The sequence below is a fragment of the Oncorhynchus mykiss genome, chromosome 1 (genome assembly GCF_057628025.1).
Source record: "Oncorhynchus mykiss isolate SJ-2025 chromosome 1, ASM5762802v1, whole genome shotgun sequence".
NCBI lineage: Eukaryota > Metazoa > Chordata > Actinopteri > Salmoniformes > Salmonidae > Oncorhynchus > Oncorhynchus mykiss.
This window is the reverse complement of record NC_143022.1, coordinates 54,799,498-54,809,558: the sequence shown is the minus strand read 5'-3', so window position 1 is coordinate 54,809,558 and position 10,061 is coordinate 54,799,498. Positions and strand designations below refer to the sequence as shown.

The following is a 10,061-nucleotide window of genomic DNA, read 5'->3' as shown; positions in this document are numbered from 1 at the left end:
CACCCTATTCCCTAACAGTGCATTTGTAAAGTATTCAGACCCCTTCCCTTTTTCCACATTTTGTTATGTTACAGCTTTATTATGAAATTGATTACATGATTTTTTTCCCCGCATCAATCTACACACAATACCCCATAAGGACAAAGCGAAAATACGTTTTTATAAATGTTTGCTAGTTTATAAAAAAAAACAAAAAAAAACAGATGCCTTTTTTCTATTAAGTATTCAGACCGTTTGCTATGAGATTCGAAATTGAGTTCAGGTGCATCCTGTGTCCTCCATCATTCTTAAATGGAAGAAGTTTGTAACCACCAAGACTCTTCCAAGAGCTAGCCGCCTGGCCAAACTGAGCAATCAGGGGAGAAGGGCCTTGGTCAGGGAGGTGACCAAGAGCCCCGATGGTCACTCTGACAGAGCTCCAGAGTTCCTCTGTGGAGATGGAAAAACATTCCAGAAGGACAACCATCTCTCAGCACTTGACCAATCAGGCCTTTATGATGGAGTGGGCAGATGGAAGCCACTCCTCAGTAAAAGGCACATGACAGCCTGCTTGGAGTTTGCCAAAGGCACCTCAAGACTCTCAGACCATGAGAAACAAGATTCTCTGGTCTGATGAAACCAAGATTGAACTCGTTGGCCTGAATGCCAAACGTCACGTCTGGAGGAAACCTGGCACCATCCCTACGGTGAAGCATGGTGGTGGCAGCATCATGCTGTGAGAATGCTTTTCAGTGGTAGGGACTGTGAGACTAGTCAGGATCAAGGGAAAGATGAACGAAGCAAAGTACAGAGAGATCTTTGATGAGAACCTGCTCCAGAGTGCTCGGGACCTCAGACTGGGGTGAAGGTTCACATTCCAACAGGACAACAACCCTTCGCACACAACCAAGACAACGCAGGAGTGGCTTCGGGACAAGTCTCTGAATGTCCTTGAGTGGCCCAGACAGAGCCCGGACTTGAACCTGATCTCTGGAGAGACCTGAAAGTAGCTGTGCAGCGATGCTCCCCATCCAACCTAATAGAGCCTGAGAGGATCTGCAGAGAAGAATGGAAGAAACTCCCCAAACACAGGTGTGCCAAGTAATCGCTGCTAAAGGTGCTTCAACAAAGTACTGAGTAAAGGGTCTGAATACTTATGTAAATGTGATATTTCCATTTTTTATTCGTAATAAATTTGTACAAATGTCTAAAAACCTATTTTTGCTTTGTCATTATGGGGTATTGTGTGTAGATTGATGAGGGGGGAAAACTATTTAATCCATTTTAGAATAAGGCTTTAACGTAACAAAATGTGGAAAAAGTCAAAGAGTCTGAATACTTTTGAATGCACCGTATATGTGTAGTCCAGACATGTACAGTGCATGTATAGAACATTATAAAGTATAGGGAACATGGTGCCATTTGGGACGTAGCTCATGTTATGGTAACCCTGAACAGGCATTACGTAATGTTCAGGATGTAAGGCTTTCAGAGCTTCAGAGTGAGACTAGAAGAGTGACCTGCTTTTGACATCCTGGACTGCCAAGCCAGCCCATTGTGTATTGTAACCTGTTGTAATTTTAGGTAAAACACACCGAAATGAATGACATTCTGTGAATGTTATATCGATCGTACCAAAAGTAATTAATTAAGAGTGTGTGTGTGTGTGTGTGTGTGTGTGTGTGTGTGTGTGTGTGTGTGTGTGTGTGTGTGTGAGATCGAGAAAGAATTGTCAAAGTGCTACAGTATCTTGGAATATGTTCAAATATTCTTTCCCTAGAAGGTAAACTCTTGTCATGTAATAACGAAAGTATGGACAGAATAAGTTGTTCCTATTACAGTCCATAAAGTTCATTGTCTGCTAGATTATTTTGAGTTGGTTTTGTCAGAAGAGGAAGAGAAAGAACATAAAGAAAGACATTGCTGTCCCCACTGAAATGCTGTCAGGGAACATTGAAACATGTCAAAGTACCATTTTTATGGTAGAGTTAAATCCATGCGTTAGAAAGTACACTATAGATTAGGTACCACAATGCCACTGTCTCAGGATAAACATGTTGGAGATATAATTACAAAGTTGTTGAAGGGTTGGAATAGAGGGCAGTTGCAAGAGGCCAAGGGGGAACACAGTACAGACATTTATTTTAGATAAAAAAAAAAGAAATAGATTTTGCCAGTTGAAAGCTAAGAGTGATGGGTGTGAATGATTTGTAGAGCAGGAGCAGCAAAACGTTATTCTTACTGCCATAGTGAGACATTGTACAGTACAGCAGCTTACCTCAAATGAACTAAGTTATAGTTGCCTATAATTTATTTCTGAGAGACCACTGAGAGGGAAAGTAAAGTAAAAGTCCTCTGCAAAACCCATTTTTCACATTAAGCTTTTCCAAACTAACAAACCAGGAGTTAATATGCATATAAATGGCAAGCCATTGAAGCACAGACGAAACCATAAATGAACCTTAATCAAACACACCATAACCTCTATGTACACAGTGGTTATATTAAACATGAATTAAACATTGCGAATGAGTGTAATCGTTGGCTTTTTTTAAAAGACAAACTGACATGCAAACCAACTGTATATGTGAAGAAGAAGAAGAAGAAGAAGAAGAACCGCTTGGTACTTCAGTCAGTCAGACGAGGAGACACAATAAAAAGATATGGAGCTCGCAAATGTATCTTTTTAAAGTTCAACAGCAGAAGGTGGACTATAGAACGCATACAATGAGCAAAGCTAGGATTTAGGATACCAATGTGTGCTCCAGATATAGGACAGTGCAGAGAAAGTATACAAGTATACAAATATATTCCAGATTAGAGCAGGTCCCAAAATAAAAATGACGACTGGATTAAGTGCTGAATAAAATGAGGGTGTTACTTTGGCTTCAACATGGGGTATGAGCTGTTTTGGAAAAGCACAGAAGTAAAATGAATATCATTATTTTGAATAGGGTGAGAGAAGTGTGTTTGTGTGTGTGTTCCCGTCTGAACTGTACGTGGGTGAGTGTAAAAATGGGAAGGAAAAGTGTTGTTCAAGAACTGTAGGATGAAGAACGTACAGCTACCTAATGATGTTCTGTGTTGAGCGAGCAATTTAGCCTGAATCAAAAGCAGCTTTCCTGGCTCGGATTTTGCATGCTGGTCTGAGTCTGCCAGGAAATGGCAAGATTTTTTTCATGTTTTTTGCAGGTAAAAGTTGGACTTTACAGAATGGAATCAAATGAGGTATTTTTTCCTACCGAATGTGAAAGTGTTATTAGTTAGGGTTGGGGAGGCAGACCAGTTGGAAACTATAGCAAGTTGATTTTTTGGGGAGGATGGGAGTGGAGTCCTACTTTAACATAATTCTGTTCTGTCCCCAATTTAACTTACTTTATAGTAGGACCCCTTGCTGAATTGGTTGCTTGTAAAATGTATTAAGTAATCCACCACCCACCGGGTACATAGCCTTGTGTGTTTCTTTTTACTAATGTTCACTTAGCTAAAGCACTTACAAAATTCAGGTTTATGAGTTTTATACATGAAGAGATGCATGTTATAAAATCCAGATTTTGGGCAATATCAGGCTGCATGTTGACATATTTGATGCTATGTTTTATATGTGCGACTAGCAATATATTTGGAACTTGCTGAGCTCGAATGTATACCCTTCTATTTTCATCTGGTAAAATATTCTACACCGATTTATACCGCCTCTATATTTTATCTATATAATATTTTTATATACTTGTGTTCATGCCGTAATAAAACTGATTGAATGATTGCAATATTTGGATGCTGAGGTCACTGAGCCTTTACAAGTTTCTGATCAATGCTGCCTTTGTAGCAGACCTGACATCTAGCAAAAACCTGTAATAGATTTCAACAAATTTCTGACTGAGAAATACCTGGATTTTTACAGTTAAGGTTTATTCTGTTTTTCTCATAAGAGAACCTTTTGACTAACCGCTTTTGGTTCCAGGTAGAACCTTTTTGGTTCCAGGTAGAACACTTTTGGGTTCCATGTAAAACCCTTTCCACGGAGGGTCTAGAGTTCTACCTAGAACCAAAAATGGTTATTCTATGGGGATAGCCACAGAACCCATTTGGAACCCTTTTTTCTAAGAGTGTAGTCCTAGGATCTTGAGTCTTGGTTTGGGGTCAATTCCAGTTCAACTCAGTCGATTCAGGACACAAAATGAAACTCTCTGAATTTAAATGGAATTGACCCCAACCTTGTGGTCTACTCTACGGAATAAAGACAAGATACCTCCCTGGCCACTGTGACCATTATGTGGCAGTCTGGTTTACTGACATGAAGGCCTGTAGTCAGATGTAGCGTGTGGTTGGGTTTCTCTGAGGTTACGGTCATGTTCCCAGGGGACGGTGGTGAGGGCCCGAGGCCTGTTTGTTTACCTCGGAAGCAAAGGGGGGCTCCCGCATGGGGGCTTCTGTTGTTGCACCTGATACCTTGCTTTTTTAACCACATCATGAGATGACATGTCACTATGAACAAATGCAGCAGTGTCATCATAATCCATTATATTACATACTGGTTACCTACTATTTAGCCAACAATTTAGATATTAAGGGACAGAGATGACAAGAGTTTTGAAGTCCACCTTTTTAAAATGCCATAAGGCTGTCATATAGCACAATTACACCAATGAACTCTTCTGCTGTTAATATCTTCTATTCTTTGTTACGAGTGTTGCATGATCGCCACCTTCTTGTCAAGGTGTGTGTGTGTGTGTGTGTGTGTGTGTGTGTGTGTGTGTGTGTGTGTGTGTGTGTGTGTGTGTGTGTGGTAGAGTGTGCGTATGTGAGTGAGAGTGAGTGTGTGTCTGTGTACGGGGGTGTCAGGAGGTCTGGACCGAGATGGGCAGGGGCAGGGGCAGCGTTTGCAGCTTTACACACTGAGGAGCACTCTCCCCTCACTCACATACACACGCTCACACACACGGTCACTTGGAGTGGTCAGGCAATGCAGCAGCATGCTTCACACTTTCTCACCTCCCCTGCTCCTGCTCGAGCCATACAGACATGATGCTGCAGGAGAGCACTTCACAAGATTGTTACAGGAGCTATCAGCCTGAGAGAAGCTGATGTGCTGCAGTCTGTGCCTCACATTTAGCTTCATATTCCCTCTCCTTTTTCATTGGGATTTGAGAGAAATAAATGACTAAATATACATGCGGTATCGGGAGATCTCTGGCTGGACCTGTCTCAAGGGGGTTTCCCCATGTTATTCTCCTGTCTCTCGCTAACGGACAGACAGATTTCTTTTTAAGTCTGACTCTGAACCAAATAGCATTTGGCAGAATAAATGTGAGTTTGTTCTTTTTTTATATTGTAGAGATCTCATTTTGGGATCTTGGAAAGATTGAAAGATATCTCTTTTGGGGAATTTGTGGACTTAAACCAAACCTTTTGGTGGATAACTTGTTTTGGGAATATACTCCATGTAAGTATTTTTGTATTGTGTATTTGATGTGTATTTGGAAGTACCAGAAAAGCCTATCTCTGTGCTTCGATGGATTCTTTACTTGCATGATATTTCTGTTGTTGATATTTCAGTATTTTTCTTGGTATTTCAGTATTACCAGGTGGTCTTGTTCAGTAGATACACATTATGTCAGGCGAAGGAATCAAGGGGGGGCTCAGAAAGTAGTCGAGTTTGTCAGCAACTGTATCTATGCTGCCAAGTAAAACCACTAGATAAGTAGCAGTAAGGTAAGCTGCAACTCTCTGAGGACCTACTGTACCACCTACAGTACCTCATTTAACCTTGTTCTGCAATGTGTGTATCTTCAATGTATTAGATCTCAATGAAATAGGCATTGCATCTTCCATTTCAATGTTTTTGTTGTTGTTTTCAACGTACGTTTGCAGGTGGTCATTTTCAAGTAAATCATCATTAATGTACTATGTACATATGGTTCCTGGCGAATGGCGATACAATGAATGACAGAACGTTGTCTGTTGGGTGTTCCAGAGTTACTGTTCCAGAATGCTGTGTCCCAGAGGCATGTTCCAGCAGTTGAGTCTAGCTGTGTTCCTGCTGTGCTCCCCAGTGCCACTCTATGGGAGACCCATCGATGCTCTCACTAACAGAATGTAAGTCTATGTTCTGGAAGAAAATGGTTTTACGCACCAACTAAGAAACCCTTTGGGTTAGCATCATGGTTTTCCATTGTTGAATGTTGCATAGCACTGGAAAAGGCTGGTAATAATGGCAGTGTATCAATCAATGGTCACGTGTAAACCATGATCACTTGAATCACATCTAAGGTTGATGTACTGCTGATTGATGATTTGGGAAAAGAGGTCTCGATATTCTGAAAAGTATACCGTGGTATCGATGTAGAAACAGATGCCAATGGTATAAATAATGAAAAAACTAAAAAAAAACTAAAAAACCTAAAAAAAGTAACCACAGATCAAACGACATACTACAGTACTACATTTTGTAGTTCTGTTACATTTAGTTTTATACTGAAATTATATAGAATAAACCAAGCAGAAATGGGTCAATTGTACATATTTTTGACCAGCATGGTAAAACATTGTTAGCCTTTAATAAAGAACATAGATTTGCATTACACCTACAAAACATCTGTCAAACTCAGCCCTGTGCATGGCAAGGTTTTGATTGACTTTTGTGGCCCAGGTGACATGCTTTGTGGTTGAATATGTGGCTTGTTAGCTTATGTTTCTCTTGTACATTTTGTGGTGGTCAGATGGCTTCACACAGCATTCATACAGTAACATGGATAGCCTTGAGCTCTCCCAGGCACTACATGGCTTTGTTTATGCTGCCACCTATTGAGATCTACTGGAACATGACCTTGGCTGTCATTCAATTATCAACACCTCTCAAGTAGGTTTAGTCAGTCACTATACTGTCAGGTTTATACTGTACTAGACTATACTGTAGGTGCCACAAAATAATAGCTATAAGAGAAAGTGATAGGTTGTTTAGAGATAGATCAGGAGAGGATAGTGGGAAAGGTGGACTACTCTCTTAAAGAGTAGTTAAAAGTAGTTTTTTTATTTTATGAAAAGAGCCTGTGTTACCGCTTGGCCACAGGCTCTGCACCACTATGGAGCTTCTGATGTGGTGTGGCACAAAGATACTCTTTTTCTTTACCATCTACTCTTACAAAGAGAGTGAGTCCAGTTTAAACACTCATTGACAATCTCCTTCTCCTCTCCCCCTTCAGGAGGAGGTCAGTGAGTCACGCCCAGTTGATGCACGACAAGGGCCGGTCTCTGGAGGAGTTCAAGAGACGGCTCTGGCTCCAAGGGCTACTAGATAAAGTCCACACAGCCGACAGCGAGCGAGCCCCGCCTCCCCAGAGTAGGAACAACGCCAACGGGGGCCACATCACCTTCAGCGGGAGCGCCCTACGCCCCCCCAAACCCCCCGGAGGGACCAAGAACCTCCCTCTGAGTTTCCAGCTGGGAGGGGAGGTGGGCAACCTCCCCCAGGAGACCAACAAGTCTGTGGCCTACAAGGACCAGCCGCTGAAGGTGTCCACCAAGAGGAAAAAGAAGGTGAAGGGAGAGAGAGGGAGACGGAGGGAGAGCGAGAAGAGGAGGCGGCGGGCTCGCGACACAACCCTTGTCATGACATGGGAGACACATAGGGAGTCACAGAGGACGCTAGACAGACCACATCATGTAGCCTTTGGGTGGCGCTGAACTAATAACTCTGACAGGCAGAGAAGTTCCAGCATGACTGATTGAGATCTCAACGACTCTCAAGCAAATAACTGAAACAGTCTCCCCATACCATACATTGTTCTTTGCCTTTCTTGTTTTAATCAGCTGCTTTTTCTATTTTTTTTTTGCCTTGATATAAAGTACTTTTATATATCCAGAGATCAGAGGTGTTTTCATACTTTATAACAACACATATTACTTTTGTATTCGTATTTATTAGGTGAATAATATGCAGATCTTGAGATATGTCAAATGACATACTATACTTTACTCCTTCTCCTTTATAATTTGTGAGAAAACGATGTACGACAGGTGCCTTCCAGGGGCTGATCACACACTCATCCAACCAGATGCCCATATGTAAAGTAGAGCATAGGCTACGCGGTAAACGTTACGCATAAAATATTTGTTAACTATACATACTTAAATTCACAAAATGAGGGAGGACTATTCTTTTTAATGCTTGGTGGCTCTTGTGAATATTTTTTTTAAAATCTGTAGTTAGCATCCATAACAAATATTTCTCCCATAATTTATTTCATTTGAACTGTGTATTTATTTTGTGAATGTATTACGGTGCTGCTGACTTTCGGTCATTTTATCATAACAATATAATGCACTTTAGATATAATGATGATATCCTTATGTTTTTGTTAAGTTACACAAGTGTTCTCCTTTGTGGTTGATTTTTTTTGTTTTTTGAAAAATGTTCCTTCCTTCCTGTTGATAAATGCTTCATTTTTATTTGTATTTATTTTTGTTTTCTTCCATGTATAGTACTGCCCATTATCATCTCATTGACTTGTATGTTATTGGATTGTTCCATCAAACTCCCTCTCTCCAGTTTTAGAAACTATTTTTTGATCAAAGAAGACAGAGTTTAAACTGCTGGTATAATCACAGACTTATTTCAAGTTTAAGCACTTGCACTGAGAGCACCATCATTTCAACAACAACAACAAAAATCAAACAATTAAAGCTTCATGAATACATTGTGTTCTCTCTACAGACAGACTACAGAATATAGCCTATTAGTCTAATCAAATACTGTACCATACCATTTTATTTTATAAATTCAATTATTGCGCCAATGAGTTACATTGAGTTACCGTAGCCTATCACCAATGAGAAAGTCATCAATATAGCCTATTTGTTGACTATTCAGCATGAACAAGGGACCTTATACGGTTGTTAATGTCACACTAGAGAACCATGTGGTGTGTTTTAACCCGTCTCTGACTGAATGGACACGCCCCAAATGGCACCCTATTCCCTATATAGTGCACTACTTTTGACCAGCGCGAGCCCGTCAACATTAGTGCACTATGTAGGGAATAGGGTGCCATTTGGGTCACACACTCTATGGACCTGCTGGGAGGGGAGAGAGTAAATGCACCAGGCAGCAGCGTTAGTACTGCAGCTACATCCTGTCCTAAGAGCCGGTACTGAGGCCATTAGCCAGAGCCAGAGTCATAAACACAGTGGAATGGTCTGATAAAGACCCCATCAGAAGACTGGCGTTCCACACTACTGTGCTGAAGAAATCAATGTAACAATGGAAAAGGCATTAATAACTCACTGAGAGAAGAGAGGGGAGGGAGAGGGTGGGAGACAATCAACAGGAAAACAATACACGGAAAGGAAAGTGGAACGTTTTCTTTTGCGAGTAGGGTCTGTTTGCATGGGGGTTAAATATGCTGAACATAACACATACTGTATGGAAACCCCCGCAGAACACACATCAATAAAATATAGATTATCTCTCTCTAATGTCTACGTTTTAGTCATGTAAAAGGTCAGAAAAGGTCTGTGACAGGTTTTTCACTTCTTGTGATAAACCCACGCACTTCCATTCAGAAGCTACTGTGTGTACATTACATAATAATAATAATCATTGGAATTGCCAAAAACATATTCTCTGGAAAACTATAAGATACAACAACAACACAGACAACATGAATGAACATAGACATACACCCCAGTCCTTCAAAAACGGTAACTGTGCTAAATTCAGAGAGTCAGATGTGAGTACTCTCCCTTTAAACTCATCCAACCAGAATCAATTTGACCTGAGTGAGTGATGTTTGCCATTCTCCATAGTCAGCAAACAAAAACTAAGAGTCATAGACTTCACATGCAAGCCACTTTTAACAGTTTTCATTATGGGGATACTCTAAAATTCAAAGAATGGCTAACGGATTTACCCATGACGGAGAATACTGCTGTTTATCTTGGTACACATGAGGATACTTCACTCAATAACCCAAGAGTATGGTAAGTAACACACAGGGCTAAACAGGGTCATCCAAATAATTATTTCAGGTACAGAGCAAGTCAGTTGTAGTCCAGTAGTAGGTAAACTTTTTAAATACAAT

The 10,061-nt window shown here is 40.7% G+C and overlaps 1 protein-coding gene across 1 annotated transcript; it reads left to right on the top strand.

Moving 5' to 3' along the window:
* Nucleotides 1-5,853: 5,853 nt before the first annotated feature.
* On the top strand, nt 5,854-8,698 carry LOC110521107 (parathyroid hormone-related protein). Its single transcript, XM_021598564.3, has 2 exons — nt 5,854-6,078; nt 7,185-8,698. The coding sequence occupies exons 1-2, from the start codon at nt 5,972-5,974 to the stop codon at nt 7,663-7,665; spliced, it is 588 nt and encodes a 195-aa protein (XP_021454239.3). The 5' UTR covers nt 5,854-5,971; the 3' UTR covers nt 7,666-8,698.
* Nucleotides 8,699-10,061: the final 1,363 nt, after the last annotated feature.

Bases quoted from the DNA above. Each gene is read 5' to 3' on its own strand.
- LOC110521107 (XM_021598564.3), top strand. From the start codon at position 5,972: ATGCTGTGTCCCAGAGGCATGTTCCAGCAGTTGAGTCTAGCTGTGTTC. The intron at 6,079-7,184 runs GTAAGTCTATGT...CTCCCCCTTCAG, and splicing joins GATGCTCTCACTAACAGAAT to GAGGAGGTCAGTGAGTCACG.